Source organism: Hyperolius riggenbachi, chromosome 9 (assembly GCF_040937935.1).
Source record: "Hyperolius riggenbachi isolate aHypRig1 chromosome 9, aHypRig1.pri, whole genome shotgun sequence".
Taxonomy (NCBI): Eukaryota; Metazoa; Chordata; class Amphibia; order Anura; family Hyperoliidae; genus Hyperolius; species Hyperolius riggenbachi.
Window position 1 is genome coordinate 73,610,447 of NC_090654.1, and position 20,549 is coordinate 73,630,995.

Sequence of the window (20,549 nt, forward strand, 5' to 3'; positions counted from 1 at the left end):
TGACTGTGATGTAGAGGGTCAAAGTTGACCCTCAGGTGCATTATGGGGCGAACCGAACTTCTTCCGCAAAAGGTTCGCGTGCGGTACCCGCACGCGAACCACCTAAGTTCGCGCGAACCCCGTTCGCCGGCGAACCGTTCGGCCCAACTCTACTTTTAAATGTTTTTTATTGTTGGTCTTTTGTCTTTTTTTTGTTGGTTCCTGTTGTTCTGCTGATATCATCGAGTTCCCCTCTTTCAAGGTATACATATAGTGTTGAGCACCATCTACTATCTGTCAGACCACTGGAGGCTGATTGGCTGCAAACATGTCTTTGCTGGCTGCCCTCACCCACTCTGCAGTGATAAGCTGTCATTTGCTTCCCATCTGTCTAGATCACCAGTGTTCTTAACCTTGATTAGATTTATATTCCTGCCCTCTGGGAAAAACAGACCAAAATATCAAAAACTTCTGACCTGAAGGGCTCAGCAGAACATTAAAATGGGTTTCCACCTTCAGTAGGAGCTATAAAATCAAATTTTCTATCAATTGGACATTGAAGGGAGCTGGAATGGGTGGCCCTGGGCAAAAATGAACATGGGGCTCCTTACATTCTCATACTGACAATAAACTTGTGACTTTCACAGTCTGACTTATGAGGCCCCTAATGAGCATGGGGCCCTGAGCAATTGCCCAGTTTGACCCGGTGTAAGCACTGGCCCTGAATAGGAGCACAGTAGGATGCAGATCGAGATAGATTGAGCTATGATTAAGGACGCTTGAGTCCGAAACATGTCAGCTAACTGATGCCTGCCGAGTTTTTAATTTGGATATGTCCTTAATAAAGGTTACTTCAATCTGACAAGTGCGGACCTTCCCTTGTAGGATGCAGATCGGTTGGATACGATCAGTTTGGTTGGCTCTTCCAGTACCTGATGCAGAAGGGCCTGTCAGAAATCTCTGCAGCCTCATATTTCAAACCTAGCGCAGCAGAGGGGGTGGCTAGACTGCACAGAATGCAAACATACAGAGGGATGAATAACCACCCCATTAGGTGAAGCAACGTAGAAGGTATTTTTACCAGTGAAGATGGGGCAGATCTTCTCCCAGCAGGTAATGCCGCCCTCCGATGTGAACTGCCCCAACACGACCTCCAGGAAGAACACAGGTAAACCTCCCCCGAACAGGAAGATGAAGTATGGAATAAGAAATGCACCTGAAAGTACAGAAGACCACTAACTGAGGCTTTTATGGAAATGCTTTTTGCTAACCACATTGTACAAACCTAGACCTGTTAATATTAGAATATTAAAACCAGCTTTGGCCAAAAAGATACTTCAGGTGGAGTCATGAGGGGCTATTTGACTGCTGGTTGCTGTATTACTTGGAAGCTAACCCCTTCCCCATCTTCTCAAAAGGTAGTACCTGGCTCCTTCCCAATTTAAGGAGGAACTCCAGTGAAAATGATGTAATAAAAAAGTGCTTCATTTTTAGAAATAATTATGTATAAATGATTTAGTCAGTGTTTGCCCCGTGTAAAATATTTTAAATCCCTGATTTACATTCGGACATTTATTACATGGTGACATTTTTACTGTTGGCAGGTGATGTAGCTGCTGCATGCTTTTTTGGCAGTTGGAAACAGCTGTAAATAGCTATTTCCCACAATGCAACAAGGTCCACAGACAGGAAACTGCCAGGAGTACCACGGTCCTCAGAGTTTCTTGTGGAAGGGGTTTCACCACAATATCAGTCATACAGCGCCCCCTGATGGTCTGTTTGTGAAAAGGAATAGATTTCTCATGTAAAAGGGGGTATCAGCTATTGATTGGGATAAAGTTCAATTCTTAGTCGGAGTTTCTCTTCAACTCCAACTCCCATAACTCCCTCCTCTGCACTTCTTCCAATCAACATTTAGACCCAGCAAATTGACGAGTGGGCAAGAGTATAACGTGTGCTCACAGAGCTCAGGTGGGTGTACTGTGTACTGTAAGTGTAGGTGTAAAGAAACTCAGTACCCCTGTGGTCCTCTCCAGATTTCCCAGGAGGCCAAGGTACAAATATCTCTAGAATATGGGAGAAAAGAGGGATAACAAACTTAGCCGATGTATTAGGCCCAGATGCGCGTCTGCTAAACTTTTCCTCATTACAAAAAAAATATAAGCTTCCCAATAATTCAGTCATGGTATATCACCAGGTGAAACATTACATAGATGCATCCATAGGCCCAAAAGCCTCTCTCCCTTCTCATGAGCAATTTTACAAGATTATTGCCCCCCTACAAGAAAAAAAATCCATTTCTGACTTGTACACAGAGTTGAGACTATTTAAACTTGGCGCTGCCCCCTTCAAGCATCTCTCCTACTGGGCTAAAATGTTACGCACTACCACAGAAGTGATGGCCCCATTGCTGGAGAAAGGATGGACAACAGTTTGTTCAATTATTACAGCGGAAACATGGAGGGAAATGCAGATGAAAATTATACATAAAGGATACTACGCATTTAACTTTAAACAAGCAACGGGAAGGACGGACTATCTGACCTCCTGCCCGAAGTGTGCATACTCTTACCCAGACCTCTTCCACTTATTGTGGTCTTGTCCCACTATACAACAGTTCTGGCTTGAGACTCGTGCCATGTGACTGAACCTAACTAAAATACAGAGAGGGAATGATCCTTGGGATGCTCTTTTTCATGTTATAGACCCTGCTACAAGCGATAAAGATACGCCATTAAAGCCTCTCGAGCATCTGGTTTTTCTAGCAGCCAAAAAATGTATTTTAACGCAATGGGTTTACTCAACTCCTCCAACATCCAGAAACCTAGTTGATACAATGAGTAAACTAATGTATATCAATAAATTTGATGCTGAACAGTGTAAATCAAAAAATACAGCTAAATTCTTTAAAATTTGGACTCCAATCAAACATTATGTTGCAGGAACGGATTTGTTAGCTCTTATGGAACCATTCAAATATACCAAATGGTACCTCACTAGGCACATTGCGGGCACTCTAGGGTTTCTGGATGTTGGTATCTGAGCCCCTTTCATTCTCTCTTTCTATGCTGACACGCCCATAGAATGGAATATTTTAGGCCAAGTTTGTAATACATACCTTGCTCACAGGAAAAAGCCATAGATATTTGTGTGGATCTAATTGACAGATTCAGGTTGAATAGAGCTAAAGATTAAAACTGATGTGATAATGTTAAGATGTGATGGGAATAATAATATCATCAGGATCTGTATGTTGTAGTTTTAGAAAATGTTAAGGTCATTGCTGTGTTATATCTGATTAGACACATTCCCTCCGTCGAGGGAAGGTTGATGTAGAATAGCACTGGGCCCAGTTTACTAGCCCCATATGGGCTCTTGGGATTATCTTGAATAGAGGCCATGATTACACTGGAACCCTCACAATCTAGCAATGACTATTCTGTTTATTTTATGCATAGAACAAAGGGAAAAAATAAAAATAAGAAAAAGCTAAGAAAGCTAAAATACGCAAAAAAGACTTGGACTATCTGGAAGAAGGACTTCCTTTAATCACAATACTGTAATTGTTAACATTAATAATGTCCTGACCTACAGTTATTTTTGATATTGCTGAAATGTACAAACAGTGATTGTTACAAAGCTTTCTTGAAATAAAAATTATTAAAAAAAAAAAAAAAAAAGAAACTCAGCAGACCAAAGATCACATTGCTGGGCTAGAACTAAACTCCTAACAACAGTAGTTGTTGTGGGATCGCAATTTAGATCTATCCTGGGCAGGAGAGCTTAGTGCCGGTGCACTCCCTCAAGCAGGTGCACCACACCTACAGCACACTCATGGATGTAAGAGGCACACTACATGCAACAATTTGCATTCTTTTTATTGTAATGTCACACACTAGGGGAAAAAACAAATAAGGAAGAAAACATTTTGTTTTTTCCTTAGCTTTTTTTTTCTACGCTATGCAAGTTGTTTCATGTTTTTACATTTAGTTGTGATGTAACAATTGTATGAGCCTTTTTTATGAACCCAAATGGTGTTTGATCATTGTAACCTGGCCCATCCGGGGGAGGAGTTCCTCATGTTGGATGTCAAATAGTGGGTGGTGGTGGTACGACACCCCTGATGAAGGGCGATGCCCGAAACTTACTGTGAGGCATTGCAAAAAACACAGCTCTAGCCTGTAGTGTGCCTCCTTCTATATCCCTCAGTAGAACTGAACTCCCAATGTAACTGCTGACCAGGTAAGATTATAGCAAAATGAGAGAGAAATGTACACCACTGTATTGTGAACAGTGACACTGTATAAGTGATAGGTTTGTGGCACAATCACCTCCGCCGTTCTTGTAGCAGAGGTATGGGAAGCGCCACACATTGCCAAGACCGATGAAGCCACCAGCCACAGACAGCACAAAGTCAATCTTGCTGGCCCACTTCTCCCTCTGGGGCAGCTTCCCGTCAGCCTCGTCCTCCGGCCGGGTCCCCGGACTCTTCCCTGGAGATGGCTTCAGAATGTCCTTGTGAAAGTCCTTTAAACACTGTAGCTTCTCCTTGTTGGACATCTTTATACCTGAACGTGAAGAAAAAAAAAATATTCGTAGTGATCCAAATAACACGGCAGCTCCCTACCTTATGAGGACTAGGACTAGTGATGGAGCTATACAAATCTGTTTATCGCCGATTTCCAGTACCAGACATTGGTTACAGTCATCACCAGACACCAACCCTAAAACTACCCAACACCAACATTGTCACCTGCATTTTCTCTATCCCTAAAAGCCACCAATCTCTTCTGCCTAACATTAACCTTATAAAAGGAGCTTTAACCCAGGACTGAACTTCATCCCAATCAGTAGCCGCAGGGGCGTTTTTAGGCATAGGCATGGAGTGCCATTGGTCTAGGGGGGCGCTATGCCCGATTAAGCCATTCCCCGATCTAAGTCACGCCTCCCTATGTGCGATTGTACCTCCTGTCCCCTTGAGCCACCTTCAGTCCCCCTGTGCCACCGCTGTCCCCTGTGCCACCGCTGCCCCCCTGTGCCTACTTCAATCCCCTTGTGCGTTCAGAGATGGATTAAAGTGAAATGGTGCAACGACTTTGGGTCCACGCTTGATGGCCACCTAGCTTTTTTGGCAAGATTTGTTGGGGGTTAGCATAAACCGGGCCCCTAGACCCCCTCCATGTTGCCTTGTGGATGACCTCTGTGTGCATCCCTCTGTGCTTCCCTCTGTCCAATTGTCCCACTATCTGCTGCCGTCCTCCTCCTGCACTTCCCCACTGTGTAAAGGCAGATTATAGAGCAGCAGAAGCTGTGCTCTAACCTGCCATTTGGAGTCCAGTGCTGTGCGACCATCCTGTCTGCTGTGAAATGCAACAGAATCTGTGGGTTGTTTGTATTTCAAGGACTTCCTGTATTATGCATCCATGCTATACAGCACATGGTTTATATTCTCTAGTGTGTGTGGGGATTTTTTTTTTTTTTAATAGGAAAAACCCGAGTAACCGATACCCCCTTTCCCACAAGAAATCTACCTTTTCTCTAATAGATTATTGGGGGGGGAGGGGGTCTGTGTGGCTGATTTAGGATGAAACCCCTCCCACAGTGTGATGTCAGGGCCTTGTCTGTGAACGTTGTTGCGTTGTGGGAAATCTCTGTTCCACCTACCAAGCAAGCCTTTCAAATTGTTAGTGGGTAGGTTTATAGATAATGGCAGTTCATGCTAATGACACACACGCTCACTGTGGATCAAACAACATAACATTCCTTGATCTATCTTCTGTTTGTTCTGTTTTTTAACTTCTCACTTTCCAATGTATTTCATTATTTTTCCCCTTTACTAGTATCTCTATAAAGTTCCTCTATAAACAATTACTAATTGCTATTCCCCTCCCATGCCACTAATAGACCTAGAAAGATTCTAAACTGAACCCTCCCCACCCAAAAAATATCCCAACACTTAAGGTGGCCACACACCATACAATCTTTTATCTGTTCAATTCAAGAATAGCAAACAATTTGTCTGACTGATTGTAACAATTAAAAAATCTGACCAATGTACCACACACCTATGTTCAATGTTTCCCCAAACATGAATTAAATAATTAAAAGCTCAGAAAAAAATGTATTGGAACTGTACATTAAAGGGGAACTGAAGAGAGAGGTATATGGAGGCTGTCATGTGTATTTCCTTTTAATCAATACCAGTTGCCTGGCAGCCCTGCTGGTCTATTTCTCTGCAGTAGTATCTGAATAAAACCAGAAACAAGCATGCAGCTAGTCTTGTCAGATCTGACTTTAAAGTCTGAACCACTGAAACACCTGATCTGCTGTATGCTTGTTCAGGGGCTATGGCTAATAGTATTAGAGGCAGAGGATCCGTAGGGCTGCCAGGCAACTGGTATTGCTTAAAAGGAAATAAACATGACAGCCTCCAAACACCTCTTTCTTCAGTTCCCCTTTAAGTAATTGACAATCCATCATACACCATACAATTCTTGATAAAGTTGGTCTGAAATTTCCAACATGTTCAATCTCCAAAAATCGAAAAAAGAAAAAATGGGAAATCCGATCGGATTTCTTAATCGAAAACAAAGAAAAAAGAAAAATACTGTCCCCAACACTGAGCAATATATAGAGATTAGGAGCGTGCTAGGGCCCAAAAGAACAATATTGAAAAAAGGAGAGAAAGAGAGCTCTCTTTCTCTCCTTTTTTCGAAAACAAAGAAAAGCTCTTGATTGTTTGAGACAACTGTTTGTAATTATCGAATTGGAAAAAAATTAGATATTTTAATTGTATGGTGTGTGGCCACCTCAAAGGGACACTTAAGTCTGAGAAAAAAAATTAGTTTTACTCACTTTGGGCTTCTACCAGCCCCCTGCAGCCATTCTGTGCCCTTGCAGTATCGCTTAGATCCTCCTGCCCCCTGCCAGCAGCTATTTTCACTTTCACCGACAGGCGTGGCCACATGTCTGCTTCTTCGCGTTCCTGACCGCAATAGCAGCATAGAGGACAGGAAGACGAAAAAGCAAACGCGTGGCCAGGCCTGTCGCCAAAACTGGTAATTACAAGCCAGGATTGCAGCAGGGAGTGGCAGAAACAGCACAGAGGGGCCCAGGAGAACATAATGAATAGAATGGTATGCTTTTTATTGTAAGAATTTTAGAGTACAGATTCTCTTTAAGCGTCCCTTTAAAGGTACATACACACTTCGGATTTTCGCAAACGACCCGTCGTTTGGACGTCAAGTCGGGCCAGTCGGATCACTCAAGTCCAGTCTTATCAGCTGAACGACAGACTGTACGCACGCCTGATTTGACGTCCAAACGAACGGTCGTTTGCGAAATTCCGATGTGTGTATGTACCTAAAGGAATACTATCGATACCCAAGTGTTCTAAAATGACAATGTACAAATAATGTCTAAGTAGCTGTGTAAACATTTTCCTACTTTTCACGTTAAATATCAGAGGCAAAAGCTGTAATTTATTGAGGGTAGGATTTAGCTATGTTGGGACAAATCAATTGCAGAAGGGGTGTCTGCTTCAATGCACAGCCAGAGTTGCATATCAGACTACAGAAAGCAAATATCAAACATATCAAACTCTGAAAGCAAAAACAATATGAAAAAGCTGTGACAATTAGTTACATTTCCTCTGCTCTCTTCAGACACTTCAGTCAGAAACAGAGCTCCCAACAGCTGCAGCTCCTGTGTCCTGTCTCTCTCTGTCACACACAGAGCTACACATAGAGTTAACTGAACAAGTGTGAGGGGAATTTCCCCTCTCCTCATGGCTCAGTCAGCCGTCAGTTTTGGCGTCAGTAAACTTTGAATGTATTTTGCTAACAGTAAACAAAGAAGTTGCTACTAAAATGTATACACCAGTACTTAGCAGCACTTCCCAAACAATTCCTGTGTCAATTGAAAAAAAATATGTGAATCGATAGTATTCCTTTAAGGCCTTTGTACACACTTACAAGAACTGTCAACTGATGCAACTGTTAGTGATCATTTACAGTGACAGTTTAGGAACAATCACAGTACCGACCTGCTGTGCTACTATTTGTCAGGCAGCCAATTCCTTCTATTAGGAACGGACAACCCTGCTATACAATAGCTTCAGTCTTTAGTCCTCTGTCACAATGGGTTACCAGAGGACACCTGTCGAGACACTGGATTTTCACCCAACAACTACAAACGATGGTTACAACCAGCAAAAATCTAGTGTGTGCACTTAGCTTTGTTGCAACCTTCCACCTGAGCCTGTCTCTAGGGCTCTTCAACAAATTTCTGATTACTAGCATTATTGAAACTAGCTTGGTTGCCACCATGCAACTATGAGAACAAGTGGTATACAGCCACAAAAATTATTATTTAGTATTTATATAGTGCCAACATCTTCTGCAGTGATGTACAGTATAATGTCTTGTCCGTCAGAGGGGCTCACAATCTAATCACTGCCATAGTCAAATGTCTACGTATGTATCATGTAGTGTATGTATTGTAGTCTAGGGCCAATTTAGTGGGAAGACAATTAACTTATCTGTATGGTTTTAGGATGCTGGAGGAACACATATTGCCCGGAGGACACCCCTGCCGGCACTGGAAGAACATACAAACTCCTTGCAGATAGTGCCCTGACTGGGATATGAGCCGGGGACCCAGCCCTGCAAGGCGAGTGTGCCAACTTCTTCACCGTGCTGCTCATAATGCACATCAATGCGGAAATACTATTTCTGTTCTGTTAGAAGAGAGAAGTAATGGTTGCAGCCAGCAATCAGAACACAAAACACTTCAAAGCTGCAGCAGATACCCCTTTTTATGGTGCGTGCACACGTCTGATTTTATGCCCGATTGTCGTTCAAACCGGAAATTTGAACGACTTGTCAATCAAACAAAAATGTTGTTCAGACTCCTTGTACACACAGACAACAAAACGTTTGAAATGCTAATTACAGCTAATTTACATATTGTTTGACTGGTCAATGGACTGGATAGAACAATGGAGAAGATCAAAAAACTGATCAAGCGACTTGTTGTTTGAATGTCTATAAAGGCGCGTACACACGTCATACTTCGGCCAACGACGGGTCCGCCAGACCCTCCCGCTGGGCGGACGTTCTGCCGACAGTAGTGCGTGTGTATGCGCTGTCATCAGACTGATAAGGCTGTTTCTGAACGATCTGCTCAGTGTCAAAGTAATAGAATTTCAAACAACAAGTGGTTTGTACACATGTACAGCCCCGTCGTTTGAACGACAGTTAGTCCAGGGATCCGCCAAGCGGATCAGTCAAAACTGCTACTATCATTCTAACGATTGAACGTACACACGCCAAACTGTCATCCAAACGACCGGTTTGAACGACAAGTCATTCAGAAAGACAAAAATTACTTACGGTAATGTCTTTTCCAGAAGACGAAAGGACAGCAACCCTGAGACTTGTCTCCCTCCAGCATTCAATGGACAGGAAGCTAGATAAAACATTTGCATATTAGATTAGATAGGGATTAGATAGGTATATACACATGGTTTCCCCTTACCCCATCAGTTGTAAAAAAGACTCCACACAGAATGATGCTTCAAAATAAATTTTAATAGGAAATATCCGGGTGGGTAGTAAGGGTGCTGTCCTTTCGTCTTCTGGAAAAGACATTACCGTAAGTAATTTTTGTCTTTCCCAGGACGTCTCAGGACAGCAACCCTGAGATGATAGACAAGAACAAACTAGGGGGGGACAACAGCTTGCAACACTTTTCTGCCAAAACATAAATCAGAATTTGACAATACATCTAATTTATAATGTTTGACAAACGTATTGTGACTCGACCAGGTGGCTGCTTTACAAATTTGCTCAATAGTAGCTCCTGCCCTCTCTGCCCAAGAAGTAGAGACTGCTCTGGTTGAATGTGCCTTGATTGCTGACACCAGCTGCCTTCCTTGATGAACGTAGGCTAAAGCAATGGCTTGTTTAATCCATCTGGCAATAGTTGGTCTCGAAGCTTGTTTGCCTTTGAATTTTCCTGCAAATAGCACCAGGAGAGCATTAGATTTTCTCCATGATTTGGAACGTTGAAGGTACTCGATCATACATCTTCTCACATCTAAACAATGCAATTTGCTCTCTTTTTGATTAGATGGGTTATTACAGAAAGATGGTAGAAAAATCTCCTGGGATCTGTGAAACTTGGAGGATACTTTCGGCAGAAAGGATACATCTAGACGCAGAGTAATTCTGTCCTCACCGATGATGCAATAAGGTTCATTTATTGAAAGAGCCTGGAGTTCCCCTATTCTTCTGGCAGTTGTTATTGCCAGCAAAAAAGCAGTCTTTAGGGTTAACAATTTTTCAGATATTTCTGCAATTGGCTCAAAAGGTGGTTCACATAAGGCCTGTAGTACTGTATTTAGATCCCAGGAAGGGATTTTTGACTGAACGATTGGTCGAAGTCTTTTTGCTGCTTTAAAAAACCGGACTATATACTCCTCCTCAGCTAACCTTCTCTCCAGGAAGACACTTAAAGCCGATACCTGTACCTTTAAAGTGCTGATGCTAAGGCTTTTCTCAAATCCACACTGTAAGAATTCTAATACAGAATTTGAATGTGTCAAGTCCCTTTCGTTCTTCAAGCACCATGAATTATAGGTTTTCCATGCCTTCTGATATATTTGGCGCGTAACCTTCTTTCTGCTCTGAATGAGTGTTTCCGATAATTTATTAGAGAACCCTTTGCCCTTTAGTATTTTCCATTCAGGCTCCATGCCGAAAGCCGAAGCAGACTCAGGTTGGGATGAAGCGCTGGGCCCTGTGTCAGAAGATCCTGACGACCTGGAAGAATCAGATAATCTGTAGCTAAACGTTTTAGCAGAGCAAACCAAGGTCTCTTTGGCCAGAAAGGAACAATCAGGATTACTTGTGCTTGATCTCGACATATCTTGTTCAACACTCTTGAGATAAGATGCAGAGGAGGGAAGGCATACATCTTGTGATGACTCCAGGTGATTGAAAATGCATCCACCTCCCATGGATCGTCCCGCAGGCACAGAGAACAAAATAGACGGCATTTTGCATTGGCTCGTCTCACAAACAGATCTACTTGTGGGGCCCCCCAGAGATTTGCTATCCTCTGAAACTCTTGTTCGTTCAGACTCCATTCGTCCTGGGAGAGATCTTGTCTGCTTAGATAGTCTGCTAGATAATTCAGGGTCCCCTTGAGATGTAACGCTTTCAGGGAAAGTAGATTCCTTTCTGCCCAATGCAGAATCTTTGATGCTTGGGATCTTAGACCACTGCTCCTGGTGCCCCCCTGACGGTTGAGATAGGCCACTACTGTACTGTTGTCTGTACGAATAGTCACATGCGTTTGGAGAATTTGAGCCTGAAATGATTGGAGTGCTTCCCATACAGCTTGCAATTCTCTGCTGTTTGAAGACCGTCTGCGAAGATGAACAGACCACTGCCCTTGCGCCAGAAGAGTATTCAGATGTGCTCCCCAACCCCAGGAGCTTGCGTCTGTCGTTATAACAGCCTGGGTTGGAAAATCCCAAAGGTTTCCCCTGGAGAGATGCTCTGTCTTTAGCCGCCATAGCAGAGAATGTTTGACACTCCATGGAATTTGGAATTTCTTGTCTAGGGAGGATAGATGTTTGTCCCATTTGGATAAGATCCAGGTCTGAAGTTCTCTCGAGTGAAGTTGACCCCACTGTACTGCTGGGAATGATGCAGTCAACAGACCCAGTAATGCCATAGCTTTTCTTATCGAAATTATCCTCCTGCTCTGAAAAGAAAGAACAGAATTCAGTAAACAAGTCGACTTTCTGGGAGGCAAAACAAGTTTCTTATTAGCAGTACATATTTCAAAGCCAAGAAACTCCATATTTTGTTGCGGCTGCAGGGATGATTTTTCCCAGTTAATCACCCACCCAAGTGACTGCAAAAAATCCAGTGTAAACTTCATTTGAAGTTCCACCGATTGGACAGAGGGACCCCAAATTAACAAATCATCCAGGTAGGCCATAATCTGAATAGAGTTTAATCTCAGAACAGCTAGAACCTCTGCCATGACTTTTGTAAACAGCCATGGGGCTGATGATAAGCCAAAGGGGAGAGCGTTAAATTGAAAATGTCTTACCTCTCCCTGAAGAAGGACTGCGAACCTCAGGAATTGTTGCGACTCTAGATGAATCGGAAGATGCAAGTATGCGTCTTTGAGATCCAATGAGGTTAATAGACAGCCTTCCTGCAGTAGGTTTACCACTGAGCGAATGTTGTCCATTCGGAATTTCCTGTAAAGTACTGCCTTGTTCAGCCTTTTTAGATTCAGGATAAATCTGTAGCTGCCTTGGGGTTTCTTTATGAGAAACATAGGGGAATAAAATCCTAGACCTTCCTGGCATCTTGGTACTTGCCTGATGACTCTTTTCCAGGAGGGTGTTTACTTCTTTTAACAGTGCCTGTGACTGATCCGGAGTGTTTGGAGAGGGAGTCACAAAGAATTGCGTTGGTGGGCGCCTGATGAACTCTATTTTGTATCCCTGTGATATTATGTTTAACAGCCAAGTGCTCTGGAATGTTTCCTGCCATCTTTCGAGGAAGTGGGCCAGTCTGCCGCCCACCGGGATTCTGGCGTCATTGTTTTGATGGAGGATTCGTACTGGTGTAAGCCGGATTTCCTCTTGGTCGTTGCATCTTATTTGGTACCCACTTTCTCTTCTGGGTATTTTTATTCTCCGTTTCTGGTTTTCCTGATGAACGAAAGGAGCGATTGAAACGAAAATTCCTCCGTTTAATTGGAAAGTTCTTCTTACTATCAGCAGATCTTTCCAAAGTTTCTTCCAGCTTTGTTCCAAACAAAAGTCTGCCTTCACATGGGATACCGCATAGTTTAGATTTGGACGACGTATCTCCCTGCCAGGTTTTTACCCAAACTCCTCTTCTGGCGGAATTTACTAGAGCTGTGGTTCTAGCAGTTAGACGGACCGAGTCATCTGCCGCGTCCGCCAAATAATTTGTAGCATGTAAGATCTTGGGAAACATATTCAATATATCCCCTCTAGGCATCCCAGATGCTATTTGTGATTGTACTTCCATCAACCATACTTTCAAGGACCTAGCCACAGCTGTAGCTGCCACAGACGGCTTGAAGTTTAATGAAGCCGCTTCCCATGCTCTCCTTAGGATGTTATCCATTTTCTTGTCGATTGGATCTTTCAAGCAACCGAAGTCCTCAAATTGTAGATCCGCTCTCCTGGACACCTTAGACAAAGAGGGGTCCAGCTTAGGCGCGGTTCCCCAAAACTTCTGATCATCTGCACTATACGGGTATCTCTTGGCCAAAGATTTTGGCCAAAAGGCTCTCTTTTCTGGATTGTCCCATTCTCTCTTGATGATCTCTTTAAGACTATTGTGTACCGGTATAAACGACATCTGAGGGTCTGACAACGTTTCATACATCTGGTCTAACGTTTTCTTTTCTGTAGTGATCCCCATTGCCTGGTGCATGGCTTCTAACAATTCTTTCATAAAGTCTGTAGAAAAGGCGAATTTATGACTCTTGCTACTCTTTTCTTCTGCCTTATCTGTCTCTGAAGGAATTTCATCAAAAGAAGAAATTTCCGATCCTGCATCAGATCCTTCTGAATCTTCTGAAAGCATAACGTCTAATTTTCTCTTTTTTGTAGGGGGACTATCAGCAGGGGCTGGATTTGACTGTTTAACCCCCATAGAACCAGAGGGGCCAGGCATTGACCCCTCTGCCCTAGGTGGCGAGGCGGCCGAGCTTTTCATGGTTTCCACCGCTGAGGAAATTTCGGCTCTAATCCATCCTTTCAAGTCTTTAAACATTGAAGGCGATTCCTCTCTGACAACCTTCTCTGTACAGGATTGACATAAGGGTTTAGAGGAGGATGATGACAAGTGACCCTTGCACACTGCACATTTCTTGGAAGGCTTGTGAGTTGCAGAGCCTTTGGGTTTGTCACTGTCATTTTTATCAGGTCTGCTGAGAAGTTCTGTCTTATCCGCTCTAGTTTCTGATTTCCCATCCACTTTACGAGTTTTAGGCTATAATAAAACAGAAACATAAAAAAATATCAATCAGCCTGAGAACCCTCTGATTAGTGCTAATATGAATCATAGAACCACAAATGATGCATACCAGAGAGGGTACGGAGCTTGACTCCACAGAGCCCTGGGAGGAAGATCCGCCGGCAGCCTCCATAGTCACAGACACTGAAAAAAGTGACTAAGTAAGTTTAATAGCCCTGCTATTATTCCTGCCCTGCCCACAGAATAAAACACATTTATCACAGGCTCCAGAAGATCCTACCAGTCCTGAAGATTTTCCTCTCCGATAAGTCACGCCAGCCTCCACCTCCGTCAGCAAGGAGGAATCTGCGCTGAACGCCGCTCTGGAGCGCACGCCGGGCCAGGAGACTACCTGCTTCCGGCTTCTGGTCACGTGTGGTGCCAAACACGTGATCCGCGGGCGGGACTTCCGGAATCCGACGACTTCCGTATCCTGGGGAAGGCTCTAGCGTGCAGCGTGACCCCGCGCGAGGACAACTAGCCTGCGCAGACTAGGGGGATCACACAAGCCGCGGCTCCTGCAACAAGCATGGGTGGCCAGCCAAATTCCCACCACTAGCATCCTGCTGGACAGGATAACAACTGATGGGGTAAGGGGAAACCATGTGTATATACCTATCTAATCCCTATCTAATCTAATATGCAAATGTTTTATCTAGCTTCCTGTCCATTGAATGCTGGAGGGAGACAAGTCTCAGGGTTGCTGTCCTGAGACGTCCTGGGAAATATCAGATGTGAGCACATTCCTTTAGGAAGCCACTCAGCTTAGTGCTCATAAATCCAGCTAAATTTGACTTCCATCCACCAGATACACCATAAGCATGGCAGATAAACACCTTCACAGGTCTGGCGGAGGTGCCAACTCCAACCCAATCTAATCAAACTGAAGAGAAAATACAGGCATAATAATACTACATATTTTTAATTTTATATTAAAGTGTACCCGATGCAAACCTCAGGTACACAAGACCATACTTACCGGTACCTAAGAAGAGGGAAGCCTCTGGATCCTATACAGGCTTCCCCCGTCCCCCTCCAGTCCCCCATTGCCAAGCGCTGAGCCCCCAAAGATTACCAACAAGGGGTAGGGACATGGGGACCGTGCTACTCTTCCTCAACAATGAATCATTTATAAAGTGTTTTCTCCAGTAGGACCCAATGCACAAGAGCTTGTTTTAGATCAGTGCATAGTTATATGATCATAAACGCCAGACTAAACAGGTGGCTTTTCGGTTTTGTTTTATAAGTCTCAAAGGATGGAGCTGTCTTGATTGGGTGTAGCAAGGCGCTTCCAAAGGTAAAGGCAGCATGGCGGCGGTTGAATATGACTAAGCCTGCACAGTAAGCGGAGCTGCTGAGCCATGCTCGTGCTATAGCAGATGTTAAGATGGTCCCCAGTGAATGGCGGAAGAAGAAGCAAGATGTACCTGGAAGGCATCTATGGAATCCAGATTCCCACTTCTTATGAAGAAATTTGAGGTCAAAAAGGAAATTCTTACCCAAGTACCTTTTTGCAACACAGACTTCCAGAGCTCCAGGCTGTGATCTCAGACAGTTCTGTCTCTGCCCCACCCCCCTGCAGGCAGAATAACAGGCTGATGCTGAATAAAGCAAATGCAGCCTTCCTCGATTTGGTTGATCCTTAATAACATATATTTTTCTGCAACAAATTTGGCATACCATGCTTAATAAGCTTTTGCACAGCAGTCATTTCAGGACATAAACTAGCAGCAAGTTTACAGACATACACTCGGTAGGATCACAGGACACAACCTCTTACACTTGTGACAATCATACATTTACACAGAGGACATGTATACTATATTTGCATATAATAATATATGATATAACTACAGACTTGCACAAAACAAATATTTTGCCACTATCACAAGACCACCACAGACACACATACTGATCTAAAGATGCTGCAATCAATCATATGTTTTTCCCAGAGAACACAGGGACAGTCCACAGAGCAGATAAAGGGATCCCGAGACGAGAAGTATATGGAAGACAACATATGCATTTACATTTAAACAATCCAGATTGCCTGGCTCTCCTGCTGATGATCTGCCTCTAGTTCTTTTAGCCATAAACCCCGAACAAGCATGCAGATCAAATGTTTCCAACTGAAGTCTGACTGAATAAGCTGCATGCTTGTTTCAGTTGTGTGACCCAGACACTGCTGATGCATCAGCAGGTATATTAAAAAAAATAATACAAATAAAATCAAAATAAAAAATAAAATAGGGCAGCCTCCATATCCCTCTCACCACAGGTTATCTTTAAAGAGACTCTAATGTTAAAAAACAAACAAAACCCTTCTGGGGGATACTTACCTCAGGGTCCCAATGAGGCTTCCCGACCTCTGAAGTCTGCAGGAATACAGTGCTGCCTCCTCCGACCAGATTGACAAGAGAAGATTTATTTACCTCTCCGGGATCCTGCACCAGCGCACTAAATGGCTCTTCCTTCGGGCTGGGCAGAAATAGCTGAGCCCGATAGTATCTGCTCTACTGCGCAAGCACAAAGGACTCGCGTCTGCACAGTAGAGCGGATATGTTAGAGTTTGGCTATTTTCGTCTTACCCGAACAAAGAGCCGCTAGTGCGCCTACGCAGGATCGCGGTAGGTAAATATTTACCTCGCTGCTGTCCGAGGGGGGGGGGGGGGGTCACCGGAGGACAGGGGAAGCCTCGTTAGCATCCAGAGGCTTCCCCTCCCGAGGTATGTATGCCCCAGCGGGAGGTTTTTTTACATTACAGATCACCTCTTCAAAGTAAACCAAAGATCATGAAATACAAAGAATCAATACTTACCCAGGGCTTCCTTCAGCCCCATAAACACATGCAAGTCCCTTGCTGTCCTCCCGTGGTCTGCCGTTCAGCTGCGATCAGCCCCGGTAATTGCTTTAGTCGTTTCAGGCTAGGGGCTTAATTCACAAAGCGGTGCTAACCTACTTAGCACGTCTAAAGTCTTTAGGCGCGCTAACCAGGGTGGTAAGTAGGTTTGCACCGGTTTTCCCAAGGAGATTTGCGTGCGCAAAGTCTTATGCGCGCGCTAAGTCCCATAGGCTTTAATGGGCACTTTGCGCGGAGCACCCTGCGCTCTGTGCAGTGCGCGCGTAAAGTTTTACGAGCACAAAGTTTTGCGCTCGTTTAGACGTGCTAAGGGGGTTGTCACAGGCGTGCTAACAGTTAGCACCGCTTTGTGAATCAAGCCCTAGGTCTTGTGCACATGAAAACACACTGAGATTGAGAATCAATCCCTCATTGACCATACTAATTGGTACTATAGTACCAAAAACGTAACTTTTATTCGTACACAGGTGTAAAAATAAAATGTGCCAAAAAAAAAACAAAAAAAAAAAACACACCACCAATTACTGCTATTGGGAGTAGATAACATATGCTTATAACATTTGGACAGAGACTGCAAACATTCCGTTAACCATATACACAGCACTGTTCTAAAGAATTGCAGACTGGGCTGGACACAATTGTATCTGTCAGATATCCATTACCAGTCACTCAGTATCATTGACTATATATATATATACTGTATATGCAGTTAGACTAAAATACGGATCAGATCCAGTCTAAGGTCTACACAACAGTTGTCTGAAAAATAATAAATATCTATGTTCTAAAAGATTGCAGACTGATCTGGATATACGTATAACTGTCAGACATCCACTACCAATCATTAAATATGATTGGTGCTAACCCAGAGCCAGTGCAGATCAATGGACTCCATTCACAAAAGGATGCTAACTCAGCACGCCCAAAGCTCTTATTGATTGCACGCAAAGTTTAGCGCTGTGCGGTGTGTGGAAAACGTTGCACCGGGTGTGATCAAACCGTCGCACCGGGTGCGCCTTAGCTAAGTGGAAGGACATTATTGCAAAGTGGAAAGATCTGTTATATAGAGGAGTTTAACCTTGGAAGCTTGAGAAACATCAGTTTAAAGGGAGTTTGATTATTTTAATCAGATGTATGCATACATGAAGTGTTTTGGCAGCATAGAAATCTAGATAGTGGATCCTGGGATTTTTGACATCCAGGTATACGACTAGAAGGAGGCTGAAATCAGGTTCAGAGTGTGCAGGTCAATAATTGATGTGTTTTAATAAATGTTTTGCATTGATTTTATATGCAGAGGCGCATGAGTTTTATTGTTTATGTTTTTTATGATATATAGTGACGGAGTCTATATTGACTTATTGCTGCCAGTGAAAATACTTTTCAAGCGCTACAATCTTTAAAATTAATCTTCGCATTGTAATGTGTATGCCTCGTTCACATTAGACAATGTGTGCAGGAGACGTTCTCCTGCACGCGTTGAATAGGCTGTGGCGTGTCATCGGGAATAAGCGGTGCAATGCGGAGTAGTGGCGGTAGTAATTAATTAACCCGACGGGGAAGCGCCGATTCCTGGCGAAAAAAAATGCTCCCATGTGCACCGTACCGCAACGCATCGAAACGCAGCGTCAGTCTATGGACTTTCATTTTACCTTGGTCAACACGCTGAAAAGGGGCTGTAGTGTGAAAGAGCCCGTAGCGTTATGGTAACGCACTGTTGCAGTGGGTTACCTCTAAATGCACACCTTACCAGGTACAGGAAAGCATACTTTTTATTGACTGTATGCTTTACTGTACCTACTGTAGTCCACGGTAACGCAGCGTTAATCTGCGTCACCACCTTTTTTTGTGTTGTGTTTTAACGCAGCGTTGTGACTTTAATGTCGCATTACAACGCAACGTCCCATTGTGAATATGCCTCTAACCAATTTCCAATAGTATATAGCAGGGGTCTCCATACCTTTTTGGTCAAGGGTCGGGTCAACATACTTCAGACTGCTGGGGGGCCGGAGTATAAATGAAATGATGTAGAAAAACATAACATTGAGCCTAGTTATTGTAGGCAGCACGTATTAACATGTGCAGCCCTCAAGTCTCCAATTTAACCAAAGCAGATGTTATGCCCCCAACTCAGCAAGTACAGATAGTATGCCCCGCAACACAGCATGTGCAGATAGAATACCCCCCAACACAACAAGTGCAGCTATTATGCCACCAATATAGTGCAGATATTGTTACCCTTACATAGCAAGTCATATGTGAGACATAATGTCACCCAATGGCTTCAAAAGCCTGCAGCACAACCCAGAAGCCAGCAAATGACTATTTCTGGCCTCCATGTGGAAGGTTGGTGCCAGAACTGCTATTCTATATGTGGGCCACCAATGTTTAAAGATGTAGCAGACCACATCTGTAATCTGTAAGTAATACAGAGTGAGAGTGAGAGAGTGAGTGAGTGAGTGAGTGAGTGAGTGAGTGAGTGAGTGAGTGAGTGAGTGAGTGAGTGAGAGTGTGTGTGTGTGTGTGTGTGTGTGTTAAAAAAAGCCTCAGGGGTCCGCATTTGCCCCAGTTTGACTGGTTTCTTCATTCACTGCTGCTAACAAAAGATCTTTCTTGTCACGGTTGGTCAGTTAAATGGGCGATAATGAAGTGGTCCATACCAAATCAAGGGGTTTTATCTCCCATAGGTACAAAGCTATATTGGCAATCTAAGGGTCTGATGTCTAGAGGTCACTTATCTGCATACTATTCTAGTTACCAGGAAAGAGTAAGACGGGTAAAAGGCTATGATGAAAGCCTATGGCCCTGAAGAAGCTTTTAGATTAGCAGGCGAAACATGTAGCGGGTCTGTCTCTTTCGTAAGAGTATTGGATCCCATCCAACATCCCATCCTTTTCTTGGATGTCTAGCTGTTTGGAAGCTCTAGCAATGTTTCATAGCAGGTCTTGTCTTCACTCTCGTACAGCTTGGTGTGGCTACAAGATTCACGGGCATTTCCCACAGCTTTGCTTACGCTTAAACATGTAACTCCCAACATTTGGGAATCCACTAACAGCATATGGATGAAGACGGACGACCTTGTTTTTCTAATCAGAGACAAACTCTGGTTAGTGTGGTTTGCCTATACTTTCCTATTGGTTTTGGGTCACTTCAAGCTGCTTGGTTACTCTGTTGTATTAGTCCAAGCCCTATCTCCTAGAGTTGTATGAATCCCTGCCATGCACTGATGAGAACCAACAGTCCGAAACAGGCTGTCTGCATGTTGGGTTGATGTGGCTCTGTAAAATGTAAAGCTATAAGCTTGCTATACACTAGCGGTTCTGGATGTAAGCCTGGCTTCAGGCGCATAGAGATAATTTGCATATTCAGCAGTGTGCATTGTGGGTAACCACAGTTACACACTTAAAGGGAACCTAAACTGAGAAGGATATGGATTTTTCCTTTTAAGATAATACCAGTTGCCCGACTCTCCTGCTGATCCTGCGTCTCTTATCCTTTCAGCCACAGCCCCTCAACAAGCATGCAGATCAGGTGCTCTGACTGAAGTCAGACTGGATTAGCTGCATGCTTGTTTCAGGTGTGTGATGCAGCCACTAGTACAGCCAAAGAGATCAGCAGGACTGCCAGGC

The 20,549-nt window shown here is 43.7% G+C and overlaps 1 protein-coding gene across 1 annotated transcript in view; it reads right to left on the bottom strand.

Annotated features, from left to right (window-relative positions):
* Positions 1-20,549, bottom strand: part of SLC6A6 (solute carrier family 6 member 6) — a 123,553-nt gene that overhangs the window by 53,730 nt on the left and 49,274 nt on the right. Inside the window, exons 2-3 of the mRNA XM_068253062.1 lie at positions 4,311-4,547; positions 1,061-1,195 (exon numbers count right to left, since the gene is read on the bottom strand). Of these exons, the coding sequence (XP_068109163.1) occupies positions 1,061-1,195; positions 4,311-4,539 (364 nt within the window). The 5' untranslated portion in view covers positions 4,540-4,547. The remainder of the gene's footprint in view (positions 1-1,060; positions 1,196-4,310; positions 4,548-20,549) is intronic.